Raw genomic sequence first — 26,141 nt, 5'->3', positions numbered from 1 at the left:
AAATGAGTTTGATTTGCCATCATGGAAATGGCTGTTTTCACCATGTGAATGAGCCCAGTATGAACACATTTGCTGTGTAACAGCAAACTTCTTTGAAGCTGTGCATTTCACTAATTCAAGGGGCCTTAAAGCAAGTGATAACACACTGACTTATTATAATCAAGAAAAACTGAGCTAATCAAAGTTCAATGAACATATTTACACTAAGTCTAGCATTTTTTCTTTTCTCAGCGAAGCAAGTGTTTATTAGGTTCTTCCATATGAAGTTTCTAATTTTAATCTCCGTTAAAAAGTAAATGTAGCATTTAAACAGGTGTTCTAAAATGATATTTTATTTCAACAACACATCTTCTTTAGAAAATAATCGACAGTCAACATTGCCTAATCCTGCATTGTGAACAATTTTGATTCAAACATGAATAACAAGGCATTCATTATTCATACTATGAATGTGAAAAAAAAGGAGAATGAAAATTATATTGCACAAAAGATGGACCTCCACACTTTTGGTTAATAAAATACTGACATGAACCTGACAAAATATAAATCAATTAAAAAAAGAAAATACAATAAAATCATTAAAACAAGTACTTATTAAAATTGACAAAAAACATAGTATTTCCATTATAGAATTGAACTGGCTCAACAAGTTACAGTATTTTGATTCACATTGTTAGAATTAAAAGAAAATTTCTGGCTCAGTTTTTTGTTTTGTTTTGAAAAAGAGTAGTGATGAGAAGTTGAAGTTATGAAAAAGAAAACAATCCAGAAATGAGCATCCACTATATCACCAATGTCTTCATATCACAGGCTGTTGAATGGTTTATAGGTGGTATTTTTTTCTTTTGTTTCCAGGTCATAGTTATCATATGACAGCCGCTTCAAATGTGTGATGCTATCTGGAAAAGAAAGACAGCAAAAAAAAAGAAAAAAGACAAGTCTTACTGACATGATGCTGAGAGTGGAATTGAACACAAAACACAAAGATAAGCAGGAAATCTCTTACCTAGCACCCACTGCTCAGACAGAATCCTGCTTCCCTCTGGTCTCCTGCCTCTATATTTCCCTATGCAAATACCTGCCTGCCGCACAGTTTTACAGACTGTTCCTCCACACAACTGGATCAATTCCATCAGACTCTGAGTGGGCGGCTGGGAGTCTTGGGACACAAACATGGCAGGCTGGCTCTGGAAGAGGTCCTGTTGGTGCTCCCCAGCAGACAGGTGTCTCTGGAGACGGCAGATCTGGGAAAAGAAACTGGCAGTTAAATACTATAACGGTGTTTATGGATACAATCAGTACAGGCTGACACAGAAGCTGATCTTGACTGGAATTGGGATTATGTGGCAGGGCATGGTTGCAATGGCTACCAGCAGAGACCACTTGAAGTGAAATTATCCTTTTTCTCCATTAACTCCTTGAAGCTTGTATTTAATTTGACAGCTTTAAGTCCAGTCAGTAAACAATTTACAAACAATTAAACTCATGCAATTCTTGTGTTTCTCTGAGCTATACAACATCTACACAGGTTGAGGTTGGGTGGGCTTATGCCTACAACTACATAATTATACACACTATGCGCTAATAAGAAAAGGTATCATGAACAGTGGAAAATGAATTGTTAGAGCAAGAAAAACAACAACAGGTGTTTGTAGTCAGCCACCATTCGTTTTATTACAACTCCTCTTATCACACTAATCGAGTTTCATTTAAACACATTTAAAAGTCTGAGTCATCCCCTTGACAGAAAATGTTATTAGATGATGGACATTATATTATTTATAACCCCTATGTTGTGTGGATAAAAATACAGTCAGAAGGCAGACAGACAGAAACAGGCAGACAGCTCTAGTGGGTCACATGAGATGACTGAGAGAGATCATTTTTCTGAGATATGCATTAGTTTTTTTTATTCTCTCTTTTCTTCTTTTTTTGAGGGGAACCTTAGATATCTTTAAGTTTTGCATTCTGTCAAACAGGTGAGTGATGCTATCATTGTATGTGTCTGGTTGAATATCAGTTGCCTCTAGTCATCATAGAACACTGTCAGCTCTGTCACACCAAAAAAATGTCTTTGTAGTTATTTCTCTCTCTGTTGGTGGGGATACTCTAAGCTGCCACTACAGGCCTGCTGTGTATCCAGTAGGGGTCAGATTCTGAACTCAAGGACACAATCTGCCTTATCCCATATTAAAAGCCAGGAAACAAGCTTTAAAGCTTTTTGTCTTCAACCAGTGTTTGCAAATGGTTCAATTTTGAATATGTATTCTGGGTTTGGTTATGTGTTCAGAGACAGGGTGAAACTAACCTTAACACATATTGTACACTTTAAAGTGAAGGATTGAATAATACATGTATGATATGTTTATATTATTATGCTAGATATGCGTCTTTATAGACTAGGAAGTACAAATATCTTAAGTATGTCTGTTGTATTCATAGAGTTATCAAAATCTTTAGTGATGGGTTAGGGTTGCTTTTGGTGGCAGATTTTTTCTGACAAACACTCAATTCAAGTAACTCAAGATGATATGCACTGAATGGTGGCAGGGACATTCTTTGCTGGGTGAATGATCATTTTATTAAATTAAACTGCGTCTATGCTGTACAAAGGCAGAAATATTTCTGAAATAATAGCACGTGACCAACCCTGGAAGCTTAACTACCCTCATCATAATGACAACTTAATACTGCAAAATCATCAATTAGACTTTAAAACAAAACTGCACAACTCTAACTCAGACATCCCATTCCATATTTTAGTTAACCACACTCTGTCTGTATATTTACATTTTTCCTGCAGAGAAGGACAGATGGACATCCTGCACAGCTCTTTAGCAGCTCATACCAAGAAAGAATTAACTCCAGGCTAGTCTGGTATGATGGAATTTATTGTTTATTCATTACAGGAGAAGACTGTTTGGCTAATTCCCATTCATAGGAAGTGGAGCAAAATGAAATGCATCAGTTTCCCATCCCTCTGCTGTACTTCAATTACTTCAAAACTGTTAACATGTCTCAAGTTTGAGTGATTCAGCGTGAACACCTGAATAAGTCAATGTTGTCGGAATGACGACAAGTCCTTCCTCTTTGGTAATGTGCCTTAAATACATTGCATTTCCCTTACACAGTACCTATTACATCACCCAACTTCCTACAATTCTGTTTTGGTATTTCTATTCCACTGTAGAGAGTAAATGTAAGGCTTTAACGTCAGAAAAAATACATTAATCAAACAAGGTGCAGTAAATACTTAAAAGCAGTTATATGAATGTAAAATATCAATTCAGTTAACAACATTAAGTTCAGTCTGTCTCAAAATATTTTTCAGACTTACAGATGGTCTGTCTGGTTTCCAGAGTTTTTGCTGTCTGGCCAAGAGGACATAACTGACACAGGATATAAAGAAATCCACAATTTGCTCATATATTAATAAACAGTGAATGTAAAAAGGTCACCCATCTAACAAAGATCCCATTTTTATTGCTTAAGAAAACAAAACAACCCATAATTTCCATCAGGGCAGAAAAAGTATGCTTCATTTAACTTATGAATAAGACAGAAATATGTAAAGTACATGCTGTCTGAAACTGCATAAATCTACCCTGAAGAACATGCAAATAAAAAAGCAAAGAATTTTTCTGGTCAGAGGTCATAAAGTGGCAACTTTAGTTTGTGCCAATAACATATTTTATGGCCTGAGACTCAAAGAAAAAATGTGGGAACTTTGGATTATTTTGCATCACAATGAACTTGGCAAATAAACAATATTTGTGGATACCAACATGAAAACAAAAAATAGTGTGAAAACAAGTAGGAAAATGATTGTGGTAAGGGTTTGTAAGAACAAAATAAAGTAGTAAGAGATGAAAACGGCTTTCAAACAAAGGCGTTTCAAAGATGCTAGTGTTTAGACTGGCAATCTGTTCAAGGTGTTTCCCTGTCTGCTGGGATATGCTTCTGCCCCCCCTGTGACTCTGCAAAGGACGAACACTTATAAGAAATGGAAGGAACGATAGAATGTTTGTCGTAAGCCAGGAAACATTCTTCAATGAATGGAATGGACACTGCTACTACCACCGCGTGTACTGAAGGTAGACAGCTGCATCCTGAGTAGTTGTTAGGCTACAAGAGAATAAACCATGAGGATTGTAGAGGATATAGTGGAAGGTGTGTAATTGTGTGCAACTGCTCATTTCTGTTGTTTAGTGAATGTGTACTGAAAGAAATCTCCACTTCATTGCTCTTCACAGAGACTGGACACTGTGAAGGGAGGGGAGTGGTTTAAACTCACAGTAAGCTCCTCAGTGGGGCCAGGGGCAGCTCAAATACAGGGTAGGGGGCTTGACAAGTGGACGAGCACAAATAGCCTGGCACCTGTAACGAAACGGAAGGACACTCTACCTCTAATGTCTGATGGATTTTTCTCCTCCTACAACTCGGAGGTAATATAAGGAATGTGCAAAAACTCCAGAGGACTGTATATACTTGGATGCTGTTGGAGGGAAAACATCCAAGCATTGAAAGAAGATTAAGGACAAATCTAAGAAGTTTGAATTGTAATAACTTCATTTCAACGTAAAGTTCCACGGTGAAGATGCTGAATGTGGATTTATTTGTTTTAAGTTTCTGTCTTGGTCTGGGGCCAGGATATAGTGCTGTGGGTAAGAAAGAGTATCAGGTCCAAAATGGGCCATGCAGCTACACTTTTCTGCTGCCTGAGCAGGAGAACTGCCAAACACAGAGCAGCAACTACAACTATCCAGTTCAAAAGGATGGAACCATGGACAGTGATGAGTCGGCTCAGAGGCTGGAACAACTGGAGATCACCATGGAGAACAACACACAGTGGCTGCTTAAGGTAAAGTTGTGTCCAATATCATTACAGCAAAACAAGAAAATGTGTTTTTTCATGGTGACTTAAGATTTTTGGAAGAAATGAGAGCTATTTAATGAAGGGTAAGAGGATAAAATGGGTCAAAGAGCTAAAAACCCTTTTGGCAGATTTCACTGGAGACATTAGTGCTTCTAATCCAAACTTCCCTGAAGAAAATAGCAGTTTAAAAAAAAATAGACACATTGTAGGAACATAAGGATGATTTTCCATTATCCTCACTTCACATCTAAAGTAAAGATGATTTCAAAATTATAATATCTAGAATAAGAAATCTGCTACAGGACAGCCGCTGTTTTTGTTTACATGATTGGCATATTATTCAGTGTCCAAATAAAACAAACACAATTTTTCCCAAGATCTTCCAAGTAAAATTACCACATTAAAATAAAAATGAAGAAAATGTAAATATTTTTCATGTCAAGTTGTGCAGCAGGTGTCTCCTCCTTTTCAATGCATGATCACCAGAGACCTTAGGTCTCAGGCTTTAATATTTCGTTGGACCGCCTTTAGCTTTGCTTGGAGTTGGAGCATTGTTTCGATAAGCTTCTACCATGCCACAAGATTTATTTACATCCAGTGTTACATTAATTTATCAGAAGCCCTTGTATTGATGATGGCAGTCGGACCATTGCACAAGTCTTCTCCAGCACATGCCAAAATTCTCAACGGAGTTAAGGTCTGGACTCTGTGGTGGCCAATTCACGCATAAAAATGTTTCATGCTCCCAGAACCTGTCACTCTGAACCAGTTTGAAGATAATGACTCCTTTACTGTCATCCTATAATATGCCTGTGCATCAGGGAAGAAAAAAAATCTGTTGTTGGACTGATGTGGCCATTCAGTTTAGTATCCAGGTGGTCCGGTGATCTCATTCTTTGGGCAAATATTGTTGTTTAAATGTAGTAAATTGTACTTGCTCCTGTACTTTTTGGCTTTGTTAAATCCTGATGGCGACTTTTTGGGAAAGGCCGTGTGTTAGTCTTCAAAACCACAAAATAAAAGAGTGGTAAAAATGTCTCACCTAATTAAAGGCAGGGCAAAATCAGTCTAGTTAATTTAGACCAGTAACCAAAAAATAAATAAATAAAAATGTGGGAACAATCAGAGAATTTGCCTGGTGTCTGTGAGACAAGTTCGTTAAGTGCAAAAAGACAAAGGTCTGTTGACTGACAAAGACTCGAAGCAGGTGTCCACTCAAAGGTTTCACACTCCTATTTCAGTATGTGGAGTCATTACCTCCAGCAGCAGAAAGCAGAAAATTCTTTCTTTTCTTCTCCTCTATTCAGCTATACAAATGAAGCGGTGAGATGAGGACACATCACAGCTTGATCACGCAATTTGCTTCTCATTGCATGAAACAAGCTGTGATGTGATCCACAGGAGAGGATGGCGGAGACTCTTCTTTGATGTTAATCCAGACAACACTACTCAGTAACTATGCTGACAAACAACAGCTCCAACGCTGCTTCAGCAATCACAGACCAGTCGCAAATGTGAAAATTTCCCAAAGTCCACAGCACATAATGACAGGTTACACATTTCTCAGATTCACGGAGGATTCCAGGACCTTCTTCTGTTGTGCAACTTGAGTGCCTCCATTTGCACAGAAGAAAATAAATATGAGAGAAGAAATAACAGCAAAGGTTTAGGTCTTTTGACTTTATAATGTGCCGTCACAAACGGAACTGGTTTGCAATACCTTTAACAACATCCAAGAAGTCTAATAGCGAAACAGAGAATCATTAACTATAAATCAAAACACTGTGGGTCTGCTTTCTTAGACAGTGGAATTATTCAACGTTGCTAAATCTGGTCGTCAAGTCATCGACTGCCGTCAATATAAATATTTAAGCCTCTAGAGAAGTGGTCTACTGTGGTAAATCTATGATTTAATAATTAGAAGTGGAATATCCAAACAGAAAAATTCTAATTTGAATGAGAAGACACAAAGAAAAAAAATGTACGTTGGGAAAGTTTTCAGTACCCTGTTTTGAGTTTGGAACTATTTCCTGCATATTGTTTTCTATTTCTATCTAAAATCAGACAGGAGTCACTTGCTTTGTAAAACTCTTATTTCCGCAGTACCATCTAACGGCAGCTAAAGTAAAACACTTTGTTGTCAATGTCTCATGTGAGTGGAGTCATTCCTTACTGACACCTTTGAAGCAAAGGGAGTAAACAACTGATTAGACTGCTCAGTGTCAATGGGACATCCTGTTAACAATTCATGACAACTGTCCAACTACCAGGCCTCGCTGCGTGTCTCCACGACTGTCATGAAAGGAAGTCAAACAAACTCTGCACTCATTGTTGCTGTCGCTTGTAATTGCTAAAAATAAATGCTAATAACAGTGATTGTCGTCTTACTGATGAGTAAATAACAACAGTGATTACATACACTTACTGACACTGGTTTCCAGTCACACTGTCATGAAGGATGTAACTCCTCACTCAACACTTCCATCCTGTTTACAAGTCCTGTGACCTGATTGCCACTCAGGAACACCGTGCAGGAAATAACTTAATGATTGGCCTCAGCCTAAATCTGACAATACCGTAAGGTAGATAAGAACAAACTATGTGCAGATGAAACACGTCCCTTTTCACACCCAGAGAGAATCTCCACTGTTCCAATGAATCAACTGTAAATGTTTTTTATGCTCCTGAATTACAGTGATACATATGAACAATAAATATCAAAGGATTTGGACAATTTCACTACTTTAGATTGAGAAATAACAATACATAGTAATACATACATGATTTTCACTCCAAAATGACTGACACTAGTAATGAAAAATTGCTGAAAGTACTTTGCTATGGGACAACTCTGGTCATGTAAATCCCAATAGCTCTTAAAATAATAGAACAGTGCTCCATCACAAAACTCTGACATTAGCACAATTAATCTATTTGCAAATAGGTTGTTAAGGGCATATTCTCATGCACTTATCCCTTACAGATGGAGCACAAATGATATTACTCAAGATTTTTCAAACTGATATCATCTTTGTTGCAGGGAAATTCCTGGGAACGCACCTTATGGAACAGTTAACAACACAACACGGTTAACAAAGTCTTACATAAAGTCCAAAGTTTGATGTGTCAAAGAAACTAATTATAAAAATTACAAAAGGCTTCTCTGTTATCTGCTATTCCTGATGAAGTATGGCTACACATCCCATAACAAGAAGAACATGGTTTGACTTCCTTATCATATGACGTTAATCCAAACGTAAAGAAACCTACTAATCATGCACAAATGTGGTTTGTCAGGAACAGCAAGAATACAAGTTTTCAATCTCTAAGCTGTCACATGAAATCATTTTGCACAATATCTCTACTGCTTGTTGGTCCTAATCAATGTCTATGTTCTGTGCTGCAGCTAGAGAACTACATCCAGGACAGCATGAAGCAGGACATAGTCCAAATCCAACAAACTGCTGTACACAACCACACAGCCACAATGATTGAAATTGGGACAAACCTACTAAGTCAAACAGCAGAGCAAACAAGGAAGCTGACCAACGTGGAGGCACAGGTGAGGCTGCAGCGCTATTCAAACACACGGAAGGACAATACGCTAAAACATGCACACATGTTATTCAACAGCACACTGTAAAAACAGTTCACACCTGTTTACATGTGAGCATAACAGTCTCCGTAACAGAAAAACATGTCCATGAAAATGTTTTTTCAAAGACATGAATACATTAATATGTTTTCTACAATACATTCTATTAAATAATGTTATCTCAGACTAAAAAAAATAACTGAGGGGAAAAACAGGCATGAATGAGTCAGTTTATTATTGTGGCTACACGTCAGTGACCTTATGTGAGCCAACTGTACAGCATTTCCTGTTATTAGCACCACTCATATTCCCACAGAAAGGGTCTATCAGTTTGTCACAATCACACATCCGTCTGTCCAAAGACGTCAACAGTTCCAGTGGAGACACATGGATCCATGCAAACAACCTGCTTTTTGCTGAGTTCAGTTCCTCCAAAATGGGAAATTAGAGGCAAGGTCCTCAACCCCAATGTTTAGTTCAATACATCTGTCTGTGAAAATAGGTGGATTTGCAATGTTTCCCGTGTTCAGGTACATCTGCTGTGGTGGGAATTTGCTTGTTTTTTTCTGACATGTTTTTCCATTTTTTTTAAACGGCTGTGTGCAGACTCTACAAGTGCAAAATGCTTCAGCTGCACTTGATCCAGAACCTAATAAATTCACAGTTGACCAGCCACATTTTCAAAAAGACTGTTGTGGCCCTTAGAATTTGAACTGACATATTCATTGTTTGCCAAGTTTTTAATGGTACATTTTTAGAATTTGATAAAGGATGTGCTATTGCTATATTAGACACTAAAATTAAGGAGTAATTTCAAGGATCACACTCTGTCCAAACCGTCCTCTTTTCAGGTAATTCATCACACGACTCGACTTGAGCGAAGACTTCTTGAAAATTCTCTGACAACCAACAAGTTGGAAAAACAACTAATTGTCCAAACAAATGAAATCAACAAGCTGAACGACAAAAACAGGTCAGTGCATCATATCAAATGGCAAATAATGGATGCTGCTAATTTTCAGGGCCTCCAATAGGCCTCAAGTGGATATGCAAGGCAAAGACAAAGCTCCCGGATCACAGTGTCTTGTTCTTGCTTCTCCTCAGCTTTCTGGAGAAAAAGATGGAGGATATGCAGGAGCAGAGACAGATGGAGCTGAAGCTCCTCAGAGATGAAAAGCAGCAGCTTCAGACTCTAATACTGAAGCAGACGGCCATCATCGGCGAGTTGGAGCAGCAGCTGCTCAAAGTCTCCTCTAACAACACTGTACTGCAGCATCAGCAGCAGGAGCTACTGGATACTGTGAACAACCTCATCCAGACCATCTCTGTTGGCTCAGCTGGGGGTGAGTCCCCAAATCAGTTCATCGTAACACCTTTACGTTGTAGTAGTCATCAATGACAAGCAGAAGAGATATGCATCTTCTATCTGCATGAATGAATCTAAGGACATGGCTCCGCAAAAACTGTTGTTACATTCACATCCCTGTTGTTATATGTTTTGCAGAGAACAAACCTACCATGATGCAGGACACTCCTACAACATTTGTTGACTGTGCTGCCATCTTCAAGTCAGGAAATACCCAAAGTGGAGTCCACACCCTCACAATTCCAAACACTACAATGGAGGTTAAGGTACATTTCACCTGTTTAATTAATCCAGACTGGTTTACATAGTTAATGTACATATGGCATATATTCGTCTGTTAGTTCCAGTGCCAGAACAGTGCAGATTCATACTGTATGTGCACAGGCATGCACTGAGTCATAAATGCACATGCCTCAGTGAACAGTTCTGTATTTGAGGGCAGCTCAGTTAACATGTGGTCATACTTAATGATGGGCATTCTTGAGCTTGCACCTGTGATTTCCCGAGATACTTTTCAGGGGATTTTGGATTTCAGTCTGTATCCCCACCCCAAAACGTGACATTTGTTTGAACCCAATTCAAAAAGAATTCCATTGTCAAATTACAAATGGACACAAATTCTTTCATTTCAAAATCTGTGAAGTGTGCATTTTGATTGATTAATCACATTGACTCTTTTATCTTTGTTTTCGAAGGCGTTCTGTGACATGGAGACAGATGGCGGTGGATGGACAGTACTACAAAAACGCTTTGACGGCCGTGTTGACTTTCACCGTACGTGGCAAGAGTACAAAGAGGTACTGATTGTCAGGAAGAAATTCTTCTCCTAAATAAATGCAACCTAGACTACAGTTTTATTTACAAATGCACAATACAGTGTGCAGATTTGGTTTTCCATCCAGCCACTGACTAAAGTGTTTTAAGGGCCTCGCTCTAGATACAAGGAGTATCTATAGCCGCAACCAAATGCCTGCACAGATATCATAGATAATCGCAATCTGCTATTCAAGAAAACCCACAGTAACCTCACTTTCAAAAGTTTAACAGGAGTTAGAGGGGCCAAAAAATAAAATAAAAAATTCCAGTCCAGTCTCAAAGCCTTACAGAGCTCTTAACACAGAGGAAAGCTTTCATACCATTTCTACCACAATAGCAGCTCAGTTTTAAACTGACATTTTATTTTCAATATCTTACTGTGAATGTGAATTTTTTTGGTTAAACCAACGGAAGTTGGTTATGTGCTTTCATTACTTGTTTTCACTCCATGACAAAATAACTACTGTGCAATCACAGAAACGGTCATTAACTGTCTTTTCAGGGTTTCGGGGAACCTTCAGGTGAATTCTGGCTAGGAAATGAATTTGTGTCCAGGCTCACAAGTCAGCAGTCCTACAAACTGCGGATCCAACTAAGTGACTGGGAAGGAAACTCTGAATTCTCACAATATGACCAGTTTTCTCTAGACAGTGAAGCACACAATTACAGGTAGGTTGTACTGACAATGAGGAAAACACATCTGTCAGGTGACTGACAATTATTGGACACTTTTAAAGTTCAGCATGAAGCAAAAAAATGTAAGGCTCACGTTGTTCAAGCCCATCAGCAAAAAAAGTGTCTCTTTTACACTAGTGCTCTTGAGATCTATCCTGAAAATGGGGCAAAAGACTGCTGCCATTTTTAGACAACAAACAAAACTAAACAAAAAGAAATCATGTACAGAAATGCCAACCTGCAAGCAAAAGACAAATGTCTTTTGTTTTCACACTTATTCCTCTGGATGGAGTTTCTCTCCTGCAAGAGTGTTTACTTCCTGATGCAGTTTTACTGGCATCAGGCCAAAGAAAGCGTAATAAAATTGGACCGTGTTTGAAAAATAGGAAGTTTGTAACACTGAATCTGCAACTCCGGGTAGTAAAACAACCTTCAACAGTATTTGCTTTACAAAGCTAAGCTAATTTCAAGAGAGATAAGGACATGTCCTTTGAATTTTGACAAACAGACCTTGAAAACAGACCTTCAATGCCAAATTGAAGTTCTATTCAATTTGGCATTGGATTACTTACTGAGTAGCTCCGAATAACTCAGAAATTGCATCAGTAGATTTAAAAAAATCCATAAAATTGAAAATACGAAATACTGTACAGAAATACTGTACAAAACAACTGTAATGCACATCTGACTTTAATCTTTATGCCAAATTCTAAGCCCCTCTAACTGTATTAATACATGGATTGTTGCCTTTTGAGGAACAGCAAGTACGGACTTCCTCTTTATTTCAGTATTCCTTTTCTATTCTACAGGATATACCTTAAAGGTTTTAGTGGAACAGCAGGCAAAATAAGCAGTATTGGGCAGCCAGGAAGTGATTTCAGTACAAAGGATGCAGACAATGACAAATGTGTTTGCAAATGCTCACAACTGACAACAGGAGGTAAGAAAATGTTTTTTTTTTCTGAATAACTTAGTGACAGCCATTCTGCTTGTCATGAAAACATAACTATTTTTGCAAATTTGTGATGGCACTTGTTTGAGAAGAAATTCCCACTCGCCCATATCTTGGCACTTACCCCAAAAATCTTCAAGGGCATTTAAGCACTCCCTCACTTTTGTAGCCAGGTCAAAGACCACAATTAGCTTAGAGTTAATCACTGATCAACTCATTGGGGAATTCAGCTTTTACAATGGTTGACATTAATAGCCTGGGAACAGAGCTTTTCCCTCTCTCTTCTTGTGGCTTAAGGGTCCTCCTCCATTCCACTGGAAGTGACTCTGCTGCCAGGAGTTTGTCTCCTCTGCATTGGGGTCTGCCAAGTGAGCATGAAAGCATAAAAACCATAACCCCATCCCTTTTTCCCATGAGGGGTCTCACACAGGGGACTGCATTAGCAGATGAAACACAATTGTGACTAAGTGGCACCAATTGTGTAAAAAGAATAAATAAAGATTACAATCACAAATCTGTCTGTTTATTAAGAAACATTTTCATTGTGTAGTAAATACGTATGAATGTGGCATGTGAAAAGATGTACTATAAACCTTTAACATAAACACATTTTTAATGACCATATTCTCTTTTAAATATCAACTTTCAATATTCCCCACTTTGTTGTGCCTTGCTTGAATTGTGTCCACACGTCTCCCTAGCATTTCCAGTGGAATTGCTTTACGTAAGCAAACTCCTGCTTCACCTATGCTGCTGCAACAGAGCACACTTCACTTTTATGTTCCAACTTTATTAAGCTCGTTGTAAATTTCACCAAAGTCAGTTCATTACTTTCCTGATCTCACAGCAAATCACATACCTGTCGGAGGTAGATGAGATCATCAGTTTTTAAAAAAAAGAAAAAGATTTGTCACATTACAGTATGACAATAACATTTCATTTTTATTATTCTTTTGATTTTCTAGGTTGGTGGTTTGATGCCTGTGGTCCATCAAATTTAAATGGGATGTATTACCCTCACGGCCAAAACTCTAATCGCTTCAATGGAATCAAATGGTACTACTGGAAAGGCTCGGGCTACTCGCTGATGTCCACTACGATGATGATCAGACCTGCAGACTACTCAGGGTCGCTCTGAGTCGTCCTTCTTAAACAAAATAATTAAGGAAACTAAATCTACCTGACAACTGGCAAACAACAACAACAAAAACAAATATAGAAATCTATAAAGCAGTAAAGGAACTTTGTGAAAATATATTTTCATACCTTTGGAAAGTCATACGTTGTGCATGCTTAGTTTTTTATTGACTAACGTGTCACCATTGTCAGTGTTTTTCAGAGGCAGACAACATGATAATAAACTTGATAACATATTATGGACTATAAATTACAAAAAATTTAGAGGAATCAGAGAGGAGGGAAAAAGTCTCTATCTCAAAAAGAAAAAATATGGTTTTACAACAAAACGTATTATTGGAATATTGAGACATTCATACTTGCTCAGGAGTGAATAAACTAAAGCTTAAGAATTTCATTTTACAACATAAATTGAAAATCATTTATTTGTCATTTATTTTGGTTTGCTAAATATGGTCTGAAAAAATGTTTAAATCCTCAATGTGCCTGTCTAAAAATAATTAATGACGGAAAGAGGCTATCAGACATTAGTTATTTATGCACAGTGGTGTGGATAAATAACTAGTTATAATCAAGTTACAGTCATTTCACTTTTAAAAATGAGCTAAGGAGACAGGAAAGACCAGAACAAAATGTGAAATTCATGAATTTAATTTCTTGAATGATTGCTTAGACACCCTTTTAGTTATGTTTTGAATAACAGCAGCTTGGGTCACTATTAAAAGAGTGCTCATGGTACAACATGAAGATAAAAGATTAGTTCAAAGAGATTGTTGAGAGTTTTGGAAAAGTAACTGTTGCCTGCTACTGTTACCATTGCCTCCATCTAACCCTGTCTTCTGCATCCTCTTCTCTCACACCAACTACCTTCATGTCCTCTTTCACTACATCCATAAACCTCCTCTTTAGTCTTCCTCTAGGCCTCCTGCCTGGCAGTTCAAAACTCAGCATCCTTCCACCAATATATTCACTATCTCTCCTCTGGACATGTCCAAACCATCTCAGTCTGGCCTCTCTGACTTTATCTCCACAACCTCTAACATGTGCTGTCCCTCTGATGTACTCATTCCTGATCCTATCCTTCCTGGTCACTCCCAGAGAGAACCTCAGCATCTTCATCTCTGCTACCTCCAGCTCTGTCTCCTTTCTTTTCTTCAGTGACACTGTCTCCAGACCAAACAACATCGCTGGTCTCACCACAGTTTTGTACACCTTTCCTTTCATTTTAACTGAAACTCTTCTATCACACATCACACCTGACACTTTCCTCCACCCGTTCTATCCTGCCTGTACACGCTTCTTCACCTCTTTTCCACACTCTCCATTGCTCTGGACTGTTGACCTTAAGTACTTAAAATCCTCCACCTTCTTGATCTCTTCTCCCTGTAAACTCTTTCACTTGGGTCCTCTCTTTCAAATACTTTTACTCTGTCTTACTGCGGCTAACCTTCATTCCTCTCCTTTCCAGGACAAACCTCCACCTCTCTAGCTTCTCCTCCACTTGTTCCCTGCTCTCACTACAGAATGACAATTTAAAAATATCTCAAACATTTCTCTGAAGATGATGTTGCTTCTATAAACAGAATGTCTCTTGTATAATAATTTATATATAGATTCAAAGGTAGATATTCAAAATTTCATGAGATGGAGAGGTGTTGCACATTGAGTGCTAGTACTTAGTTTGTTAAAAATTGAATTGCACATAAACTGAGCAGAACTTTAATATAATTTTGCAGTACCTTCCCATATGTTTATCCATGATGGTGATTTTTATTACAGATTCTTGTGATTGTTTTTTTTTTTATTTATGTAATGTTTTGTTTAAAGCTGTGTAAGACAGAAAGCTAAATTTATCAGCAGTAAACTCTGGAATTAGATGACCTTAATGTATTTGTTCCAAACCTGAATACTGAACAAGATTACATGGATGATACCTTAAGACACGAGCCTTAAGTCTTAAGACCTTTTCAAGAATAATGAATGGCCCTGTGAGAGCACAACATTCATTTGTAGTATAAAATACAAACTATTGAAATTTGGAATTTCTCCCTGTGGGACTAATAAAGGAATATATTTTGTTTCATTTTCCAAAAGTTGTTTTTTATTGTCGTTTTTTAGCAAGTAATTACAATTTAGCTGCACATATCAAAGTCATTTCACAAATAGTCAGAGGATTGATACGTAATATGGATAATGTTATGGATGGACGTTACCTTTTCAGTAACTGTAAAAAAAATTTATTGATATAGTTAGTAGTTCAGAATGTTTTTGGGTAGTCTGTATATTAAATACGTGGCAAAAGTACCAGTCAGCATTGGACACAAGAATGAATGAAAAGAGGGATGTACGTTTACTAAATGCTGAATGAGTCTATAGGAATAAAGGGACAATAAACCGCTATGGGTACATAAAAATATTTTGCCATTTGTCTAATTGAGGTGACACTCATCTGCACCAAGACAATGTGTCTTCCTTGGCTGCACCAGGACATGACAGAAATTTGAGTTCAGGAAGAGGTAACATTCACACAGGATGCTTCAGGAAAAACAAGTGGCCTGAAAATGGATGACTCGCAATAAAATTGAGCGTGTTTCCGTCCAACTTCCTCAGCTTTGGTTTTACGAGTGCTTATTAGTTTTCAAGGTCAAAAAGGGATGTTGCTGAAGTGTTTATGTCTGGTACTACTGAATTCGTGCAGCACTCACCTGCGCTGCAGGAAATTGGTCTGAAAGTTCATATGGTTCTTCTGGAACCCATTGCCTTTGCTCCAAACACCAGAGAATCTATTGAGGATAAATACAATTAAAAAAATAGAAAAACACTTAATTATTTTGAATGGTATCATCATTTTGCACTATATCGAAACTTCATACCCATTCATAAGACAGGATCCAGCATCCTCGAGCAATGCCCAACAGAATATTTAGAGTCCGTCTTTGACCTCCGGACACAACATGAGTCGTACTCTCACAAACTCGGTCAACGATTGAAAAACGACCCAAAGTTTTCACAACCTGATCCACGATATGCTGCTTCCTACAAGAGGTGAAAAACAATGAAGGACATCAAACATTTTTATTACAAAAACTATGATAAAAAATCTATGGCTCGACTGGTAAAATTCATCATAAAATAAGGACTTTAAAAATGCTTGAGGTACGTACTCAGTAGGCATGCTTGTCATAACCAGTGTTCTGACAGTCTGAAACAAAGATAAACAGATGCATCTCTTGACTTAAACGTTCACAGCGAATATAATGTGAATAAATGTCCTCGAAAAGAAATCTGACGCTATAACGCTATAAATCAGCAACCACATTTCGATCATGTAAACTATTGGACAACGTTATTGAAGACAATTTGAAGATAGTGTTCAGCGGTTTCATATCTACTTTTTTAAAAGAATCATTTCAATCCTCTTAGCTTAAGGTAGAAATTGTGATTGTATGACAATTTTCAACAAATTTTGGCAAGATGTGGAGCATTTAGAGCATAGATTTTTTTTTCTTTCCTTGCGTTTCTGAGAGCAAACATCAGAGAAAACAGGATGTCTGTGAACTCAGTGCAGAAACAAACTGCATATTCATTTAGACAATATAAAACTGTAAAGTTGACCTGATAAAATCTCAAAAGCAAAGAATGACCGTTTCATGCATGTTATGATTCTTTCAGATGAGTGAGTTGTTCTGGTGACTGATAAAGCACTGTACAGAGAGTGCACTTTAAATAACCCTGTTGGATCAGATAGGTGCAAAGAAATCAAGGTTAAAACAGAACCACCAGGCCATTCACTGTGATTCCTGCTCAACGATAAAGTCAGGAGTTTCAGCACACAGAATTTAGTGGTGTGTGCTCACACTACAGGACCGCCAAAAAGGGCCCAGAAGGGGCCACTGTGAAGTTTCCTCAAAGGGGACTTAGGCTTATCATTCACAGGGGACATGTTCTCAAAGCAGCACAAGAAAGTCATCTCTTAAGAAGAGGCTGCACCTCTTTGCCTTCGACAAAGATCTGGCATGAGCAGCACCACAGCCTCTGAGCACAAGTCTTTCAAGTACAGATGAAGGAAAGTCTTCACTGAATGGCTATACCTCCTTAATGGCTGTCACTCTGCTTCTGAAAATGACTGTTCAGAAATAAAGCTCCTGGGCATCTGTGATGGTTACAAATAACACCTATGTGAGTACTACATTACTGCAACTGAAAAATACATTAAATGATGGAAAAGATACCTTTGATTTATACAGGGCTATTGGTAAAAATATGAACAGTCAGAATAAGTTCTTCAGGCTTTTTGAACTACAGGGGCACAAAGGCCTTCTGATTTGAAGGAAAGATGTCTAAGTCATAGCGTCTGTGCTGCATTCCACTGTTTAAATACATTATTATTATTATCATCGTGCATCTGAAAGCTGCTGAATGCGATTTCAAAACAAGCCTCAACAATTTTGTTGTTTGCATTCAATACATATAATCTGGTGACATGAGGACAGCAGCAGCACATCTGCTCTGAAATCAACCAAAGCAACTAAAAATGTGTAATAGTTTACTATGACACATTTGTCCGGATTTTTAATGATTCACAAGCCACGCAGGTGTGACCTCCAAGAATTTATGCCGGATGGCTGTGTTTATCAATGCTGCCTCATGTTTGGACATCCAACTATTATCATGATCCTCACAGAACCAAGAGAACAGCTTCAGCACCTCCGTGATCATGCTACTATAAATTCAAATCATAACACATCCCCAGGGGGAGATGATATGTTTGGTTTGTTTCAGCCCCAGCTTGTCGAGGTTATCAACATAACGAAAACAGAGCCCAGGTGCATATCACAAGCGAGGAAGTTATAAGCAACCATTACAGCAGCAAAAACACAGGAAGCCCTCGGGACCAGACAGAACATCTCGACTATATGCGTCAAACGCCTACAGCGGTGGAAGTGAATGACCTAATGGAGGAAATACTTAAAGGAATTGCACACACACTGTTAAGTTCACCTCCTAAACTTCCTATATTACAGAAAACCATAGATGTCACAAGCTTTCGCAATATTGTACAGTTGCAATAGTTTGGGAAGATTAATTTACTTAAAATACATGAGCGTGAAAAACAGAAAATTAGGAAAAAAAATTAAAAAAAACAATTTTACGTTTTTTTTTAGTATAATGATGAACATTGCATTGTGCATTACACTTAAATGAGAAGTGTAAAAAATATGGCCTCCAAGTCAGTTTAACTGATCTATCAGGAAATTATATAAATCAGCCCATAGGACACTTTATACATCTTGCTTTCACAGAGCCACTTTTTTCCCCATTAGAATAATAAAAATACAGAGCCAATCAGCATTTTTAGGAAGTTCCTTTAAATATCTTACCTTTGCTTTATCAGCCATTTTCCGAAGACTCAAGCTGTCTTGCTTATTGTGATTTTCTTTGCCATCACAACAGATCTCAGTGAAAACAGCTGCAGCCTCACTTCCTCCTTCTACATTCGAAAATAAGAAAAACCATAAAAACTTGGGAGGGTTTCCTTGTAGCTACCACACAGCAGGTATTGTTTGTGTGTGCATTTATAACAGTATACACTTCAAACCAACAGAAAGAATGTTTATATGAGATGTTTTCACCTCATATAAAAACTAATCTTTTCATACATTTTATACTTCAGTAATGTTTTTAAACACTGAGTAAAGGATTGGATCTTAGTTATGATGGGTTAAAAAATAAAAGTAAACTGTCCAGTTCAGAATTACTTGTGCTGGTCAGGGTGAGAGAAAAGGCATGCTGAAATACATACGGACTTCAGGCAAACCTCCCAGTCTCTATGTTTATAGGAACACGCATGTGTAAGTGGGACCCAAATTTATGATCTATATTTGCATGTGTATGTTAGGCCTTGAAAAGAATCCTACAAAAAAATCACATGAAAAGGCCTCATTTATTTGAATAGAAATTATTTCTTTATTCTCCTCAAAATGTGACATCAAGAGATAAAAAAACATCTGCAGAAAACTAGGCCAAAGGTCTCACAAACTAATCTACAACTCTGAACGCATGATTGTAGTAAGCAAACAGTAAACAAATAACCAGTGATAGACAAACACCTTCAGTAATATATGAGGCTAAAAGAAGTCTCAGTACTGAATCCATTATGAGCTTTCTTTCTTAATCAACATGCTTATTCCTCATTGTCCAAGGCATGAGAAAGGGCACTGACAGAGTTTTTCCTGCAGCTCCGATACTGTGCTATCCTCTGATACTTTGTTGGTCGTGCACTTCTGTTTTACTAGAACACTTGTACCGGTTTTGGTAAATGGCAAGGTGCCTTATCTTCGCCTTGAAGCTATAAATGTGTCATCAGTACCTGGACTATCCAGAGATTCTTCAACATCCTGTTGTGGTCGACTTTGAGGTTCACTGTATGCAGACTGCTCATCATGATTTTTGCAACTCTGACTTTCTTCCACTTTCTTCTTCTTTTCACAGTTAGTTGCAGATCCAGTGCTTTCACTTCTTTGTTTTCTCTTTTTCAGGACAGAGTTCAGCTCAAAAGGAACACGAATATCTCTTTCCCCATGTAGATCAGGCAAAAGATTTAATGTAGCTTTTTTTGGGCAGTTAGCTGGAGAGAAGTAGTCCTCAAATACATCGTTGTCTCCATCAGTGGAAACTGAGACCACATTTTTGCAGTCAGTTGATGGAGTAAAGGATTGTATCAAGGCAGAAAGTGACGGACGGGCTCGTTTAGGTGTTTTTTGTTCTATTTTATGTGATGGAGTGGAAGTTTGTTTAGACTGTTTAAATGTAGCATCACCTGGCTTAAGTGGTGAGGAGATAGAAGATGAATTCAAAGCAGCAGGAAAAAAATTTGTCTTATTCTCTTTGAAGGAGTTAGCTGCATTCATTTTTTGCTTTTCCATTTCAGTTCGGTTGGGTGATGTTCCCGATGATTCTTGATCTGGTAGCCTCTTTCCTTTATTAACCTTCTTGCTGCTGTCTAACTTATGGCAAGTATTTTCTAATATATCCTTGGAACTATTTTTCTCTGCTGGTTGTGTTTTAATCAACTTCCTCCTTGCTTTTTTTGGTATATTCTCTATTTCATCTTCTTTGTTGGTGAAGTCAGGGCATTTCAGAGGACTTAAACTCTGTTTCGATGCATTATACCAGGTAGAAATTTGGCAGTTCTCTGAGGTTTTCTCACTGCATTGACCATGCTCAGTAAATTCATGTTGAGTTCTGTCATCCTCCTTATCAGGCGAGTAGGCAGGTTCGGCAACAGAATTACTGGAGTCCTCATCTGACTGGTCATCTATATTTAGAGAAAAATTATTAAAAATTGGCATCTTATAGAAAATTTCTGTGCATTGTTTTTGTTTGCCAGTGAGTTTAGCTGGATTTTGGCAATAACCGTCAATCCTTTCCACTACAATAAAGTACAAGGAGCTGAAGGTACTTCACAGTACGTAAAAAAGCTACTAAAGGAATCTCATCACCTCATCACACAGTCTGCTAAAGAGACAAAACATACCTTCAGATTCCATGGATGTCATTTAGATTAGATGTCAAAAAACAATAAAAATTTCATCCTGAACAACACCAAACATGGAACTCGAGAAGAAATGCTCCCACCATGACACAGGAGCCTTAAATTCAGTAATTGAGACCACGGAATATAATATTATATATTTATTAAAACAATACACCCACAATTTTAGCTGATTTGTATCAATAATGATTGAGTGTTTTGAATGTACTGTACTTAATCTAAGTGGCTCTATAAAAAGTTTCTAATGAATGAAATGCAATGTTTAAGATAGGGAAAAACCCAAAACACAAGCAATGATTGCACATTGGGAAAACTCCAATGTGGTAACAATATTGCTCTGTGTCCATGTTTTGTTTTGTTTTTTCTGCTTTAAAACACTGACCTAGTAAGAACTTGACCAAAAAGAAAGTCCAAGTACAAGTGCTATTTTGGAATTAAACATTAGGGTTCATCTGAGCTAATCTTCTTGCTACGCTTTTTAAGGTTTACCAGTTATAGGAAGAAGACACCAGACATCTTACATGTTAATCTGAGGACTGTTGGTGTGCTCCCAAGGGAAGGTTTCATCCCAGTTCCTGAGCAGGACTCAACCATCTGCGAAGCTGAAAGACAGTAATATACATATAAATGAATTTCTAAGGTTTCATAGGGACCGATATATCTTTCACAGATTGCGATTTCATTATTATGCACTTTTGGTAAGCTTACCCGTGGGAGAGAGTTTTTCGTGTTTCTCTTTCATGTCTTTCAGACGCTGTGCCATGTAATCTGATCTTTTCCACGAAGGGCTGAAGATAATTCCATTCTCTTCATCAATAATGATGGGGGACACATCCATGACTGTGGATTTAAGGAATAGAACAGTAACAAGCTATATTTCTAGTTTTCCGTATTTCAAATTTCCATGAGATTAATTTTCTCATACCATGATTCTGTTTTGGTACCAAGTCTTTCATCAACTTGTCTAATTTTTTCCTCATGCGTCTGTCGTTTTCAGGTGTCCTGTCTGGAGTATCCTTTGGCTGCATACAACGATGCTACAACAAATAAACACAGAAAATGTGTTCATGCTTGAAGTCACAACTTCTTCAATGAAAAGTCCATGTTCTTACTTTACTAGAAAAACTGCAGCATCGCTCTAAAGCATACTACACATGCATTTATGAACACGCTAATAATACTGTAATATTGCATAAATTCAATGTAATAAATCTTGGTTTTTGTGTTTAAGTGGTCTTGAGAAGAATGGGACCACTTGGTATATATTGGTCATGGTATTTTAAAGTTAAAATAAGATTAGTGTACAAGTAAGAACAAATGGAGACAAACGCCCCGACAAACAACGGGAAAATCTAAAGCTTGACAATAATTTACAATAACAGCTTGAAATGTGAAACCTACCTGAATATTATAAATAAAACAGACTCTACTCACTTTCTTGTTCTTAAAGACAGGATCAGTTTCATCCAAGGCTGGATACAGATCCTCGTCTACGTGCACACCATCGTCGTAACATCTGAATATCAATTTACCAAAAGAAACAATTTAAGCAATGTTTCATCTCTCATCCAAGAGACTTCTTCAGTTCGAACTGAAGAAGTCTCTTGAATGAGAGATGAAACAGTTTCAAGAAATTTCTTAACCTCCAGTCGATCGACTCAACAGCTTTTGGATAACTATGACCTGGATGACTGAGAACCTACACAGACAATTTAAGCAATGGCTGAAAATTCCCTCTTGTTAAACGTCATAGCAACACAGGGATAACATAAATGTGTCGGAGTAACAAAAAAAACTAAATAAAAATAAAAAACTAAAAAACAACTCAACTCTGAAGGTTATTCTCACCTTCCCACCCAGAGAGCAGAGACAAGCTTCACATTACTTTTCTTGGCTCTCCTCCATGTAGCCGTATGACCATTGTAGAAGACCACATGTGTGACTAGTTTAGTGAATGTTTTTGATACCTGGCAAAGATAGAATGTTTAGAGTTTGCAACATACACATACAGTATTTACCAAAAGAAAAAGTGCCAGTGGATGCATCATAAGCAAAAATGTTTCAAACATAGATCTTTAGTGATGCGTATAAAACTACTGTTAATATAGTACACATTACAGTATTGTACACAGTACACACAATTTACTCTGTGGTCTCACCTGAGCTCCCATTTCCTGCAGCTGCTGAACAAAGGGTTTGGAATAGTTTGCAGTTTTGTCTGATGACCACACATCAACATAAGCAACAACATCTGTTGACAAATATAACAGTCTTGAACCAAAGGTCATAGAGCCATGAATTACAGAAAAGCAAGTGATGTACGATACCTTTGAGAACTGGACAGTCATTGTTTGTGGTCATTATAGTCTCTTCAACTCCCAGATTCACCTACAATAACAAACAATTAACACGTTTTTTTGTGATGGAAGCTTTGCATTACCTTCCAAAAGAATTATATTTGTGGTCCCCTGTTTCAAAAACACAGCATTTGAAATCTGTTGGTCAGTCATGTTGACTAGTTCAGTTACAGTAAACGTCAAGATCAGCACTTGCAGCTCATACTGACTTCCAGTCACTAGAAAGAAGCTAAAAGCTACCACAGCCAAAGTAAGGCTACAGAAGTCTGATCACCAGGAAAGAATCGATACATTGTAATAATGTATTTGCTACGATTATCATGTCATACAAAGTGTCACGAAGCCTGCCAGTAACTTATCACACACGAGAAGCTGCTTTGCGTCCAAAGATGACCATTTCAGTAAATCAAAGAACCTGTTTGCAAAGACAAATTTCTGACGTAGAGCTGCCAAGTTCTTAAATTGAACCTATATTGAAACACAACTGACCGTTTCCCTGTGGATGTCTTTCTTAATCAAATAGTGATTTTATCCTATGTCAATTACATCTAGAAACGAGCTTATATTAAACATACTACACTTTGAAGTAACACTACGTTTTGTTGGTAAATTAGTTGTCTATCTTTCGGTGAATTAACGGTGTGTTAGCATTTTGCTGGTGCGGCTAACTTGGTAAATACTTCCGTAAAAACATGACATGGACAAATTGTAATTGACAGCAAAAATAACAAGACATACAACAATTTTAAAGTGACAAACACTTACCTGTGTTCTTTTAAACAAATAGGTTTATATTGTTTGCGAAATAAAAACAACATCCATCAACTGCGTTCGCAGGTCGCGCGTGCTGTTTGAACCACAATGTATTCTGGGACAAGTGGCCGTCATTGGCTGATTGGTACGTGACGTCATCTCAAACCCAGAAGTGACGGCAAGAGAGACGTCGCCCCTGAAGGAGAGTGTGAGGAGTTTATGCCTCGAATTTTACGGGAACTAATGTCTAGTGTCTGTGTGTATACTGTATGTGTGGTGCACTGGCGACGCGCCCAGAATGTCGGCTGGGATAGGCTCCAGCACCCCGTGAGGCTGATATAGCTGATGAATCGAAGAAATCTTGTGATGTGCAGATGAAGCTTCATGAAGCTTTGAAGCCTTTCATCCATTTGGTGCACTCCAGTGCAAAGCTTCTTGAGGCTTCATTTGCTCTAGTACACATGTATCAAAGTCAAGGCCCGCGAGCCAGATCTGGACCGTGACAAATTATTTGTGGCCTTCCGGATGATTTTCAATTACATCCCGCTTCAATTGTCAGTGTTCGTGTGTTTGTCCGTCCGTTCATTCGTTAGTATATCCACCAAATATTCTCGCAACCGTTGCGGATAGACAGATGAACTTGACCCTGAGAAAGCTAGGTCAAGGTCAAATTTCAACTTTTGTACTCTCAGGAACTGGATAAGATAAAAAGATGAGGGAGCAGGCCAATTTAAGACCATAGACCAAAGCTGGTGCTTACATCACTGACGGTAGGTCAGAGCACTAGCTTTGATCTGTGACCTATGGAAGTAGGTCAGGGTAAAATTTTGAATTCAGGGGTGTCGTGGGATGTTGCAGTCTGTGACTGCCTTGTTACTATTAGAACTGGCCCGCAGGCCATATCGACCTGCGAGCCGATATGGCCGATATTCCCCATAATGCAAATGTAGCGGGCAAACGGGCTTTGGGTTTCATTGTTTGTCAGCAGGGCGGCACGGTGGCGCAGTGGGTGGTGCTGTCGCCACACAGCAAGGCTATTCGGGTTCGCGTCCCGCTTTGTTAACTCCATCCTGAGGGCTTCCTCAGCTCAGAGCATGACCCTGAACATTGATGAACTTGTACGAAACATGAGACACAATCAAATATCAGGGTCAGCCTCAGACAAGTGAGCATCAAAGAGCAGTAACATTTTTTTAGTTTTAAATTCAGTTAAATTTTTATATTTGTTTCTACAAGACGTTTGAAGGAAGTATTGTTTTGTCTGTGTGCCATAGATTTTTGTATTTATTTATTTGAGTTGAATGGACTCAGGTAAAATTGCAGATAAGAGCCATGAGAAGGAATACAACTGATTTGATTTGTTTTTATTTTACTATTTGAAAGCAGTGATTGGTAGAATCATAGAGCATCACAATAATTTTTAAAAAAATCAAAACATTTTTCTCACAATAATGCATTGTTATTGTGCATGCACAATATTTTTATTACATCCCGCTTGAAAGCGGTGATGTTATTGTCAGTGTTTGTCAGTGTTTGTCTGTTTGTCTGTTAGTTCGTCCATTAGGATGTCCACCAAATATCTTCGCAGCCATTGCAGATAGAAAGATGAAACAAAAAGCACATTACTCGGGCAGCAAAGGGGATGAAATTGAGATGATGACCTTGACCTTGAGAAAGCTATGACAAGGTTAAATTTCAACTTTTGTACTCTCAGGAACCAGATAAGATGGAAAGATGAGGGAGAAGGCCAGTGTAGACCGTAGATCAAAGCAAGTAGATCAGGGTAAAATTTTGAATTCAGGGATGTCATGGGATGTTGCAGTCTGTGATTGCTTTGGTTCTAGTTGTTAATGCAATAATGCATGCACAATAATGTATTTTCAATTTATAATGGATGCAATTTCAGAGATGCACTTATTTTGATGTTAAGGAACATATTTTGTTTCTGAAGGACATTTACTTTTTTGTTATTTGCCTGTTGAAAGGGTTTTCCCTAGAAGTTACCGACAGCCATAACTAAATATTGCTGTATTTATTTAATCATTACATAATATACACT

The 26,141-nt window shown here is 37.9% G+C and overlaps 2 protein-coding genes and 1 long non-coding RNA gene across 3 annotated transcripts; 2 read left to right on the top strand and 1 right to left on the bottom strand.

Moving 5' to 3' along the window:
* Positions 1–330: 330 nt before the first annotated feature.
* Positions 331–24,181, bottom strand: mcph1 (microcephalin 1). The gene is made up of 15 exons (XM_068326916.1): positions 24,095–24,181; positions 23,300–23,360; positions 23,132–23,223; positions 22,821–22,939; positions 22,407–22,488; positions 21,898–22,009; positions 21,681–21,812; positions 21,494–21,574; positions 19,788–20,735; positions 18,799–18,908; positions 16,582–16,619; positions 16,291–16,453; positions 16,123–16,200; positions 1,007–1,244; positions 331–899 (listed from the first exon to the last, which is right to left on the bottom strand). Exons 2-15 carry the CDS (start codon positions 23,331–23,333, stop codon positions 805–807), a joined length of 2,322 nt encoding a protein of 773 aa, XP_068183017.1. The 5' UTR covers positions 23,334–23,360; positions 24,095–24,181; the 3' UTR covers positions 331–804.
* Positions 4,323–16,111, top strand: angpt2a (angiopoietin 2a). Its single transcript, XM_068326917.1, has 9 exons — positions 4,323–4,861; positions 8,283–8,438; positions 9,323–9,444; positions 9,576–9,814; positions 9,976–10,103; positions 10,533–10,634; positions 11,156–11,322; positions 12,138–12,268; positions 13,246–16,111. Exons 1-9 carry the CDS (start codon positions 4,598–4,600, stop codon positions 13,416–13,418), a joined length of 1,482 nt encoding a protein of 493 aa, XP_068183018.1. The 5' UTR covers positions 4,323–4,597; the 3' UTR covers positions 13,419–16,111.
* Positions 20,120–22,387, top strand: LOC137603448 (uncharacterized). Its single transcript, XR_011037286.1, has 5 exons — positions 20,120–20,249; positions 20,349–20,430; positions 21,456–21,584; positions 21,724–21,835; positions 21,970–22,387. It is a non-coding gene; the product is annotated as an uncharacterized lncRNA (long non-coding RNA).
* Positions 24,182–26,141: the final 1,960 nt, after the last annotated feature.

This window comes from Antennarius striatus, chromosome 11, assembly GCF_040054535.1.
Source record: "Antennarius striatus isolate MH-2024 chromosome 11, ASM4005453v1, whole genome shotgun sequence".
Classification (NCBI taxonomy): domain Eukaryota; kingdom Metazoa; phylum Chordata; class Actinopteri; order Lophiiformes; family Antennariidae; genus Antennarius; species Antennarius striatus.
The sequence above is the reverse complement of the archived record's forward strand: the minus strand, read 5'-3'. Positions and strand labels throughout refer to the sequence as shown.

Coding starts and splice junctions, on each gene's coding strand:
- angpt2a (XM_068326917.1), top strand. CDS start 4,598: ATGCTGAATGTGGATTTATTTGTTTTAAGTTTCTGTCTTGGTCTGGGG. Junction 9,815..9,975: donor CTCTGTTGGCTCAGCTGGGG/GTGAGTCCCCAA, acceptor TATGTTTTGCAG/AGAACAAACCTACCATGATG. Junction 12,269..13,245: donor CTCACAACTGACAACAGGAG/GTAAGAAAATGT, acceptor TTGATTTTCTAG/GTTGGTGGTTTGATGCCTGT.
- mcph1 (XM_068326916.1), bottom strand. CDS start 23,333: ATGACCACAAACAATGACTGTCCAGTTCTCAAAG. Junction 18,909..19,787: donor AGAATCTCTGGATAGTCCAG/GTACTGATGACA, acceptor TTTCGAATGTAG/AAGGAGGAAGTGAGGCTGCA. Junction 16,454..16,581: donor ATGACAAGCATGCCTACTGA/GTACGTACCTCA, acceptor CACCTCTTGTAG/GAAGCAGCATATCGTGGATC.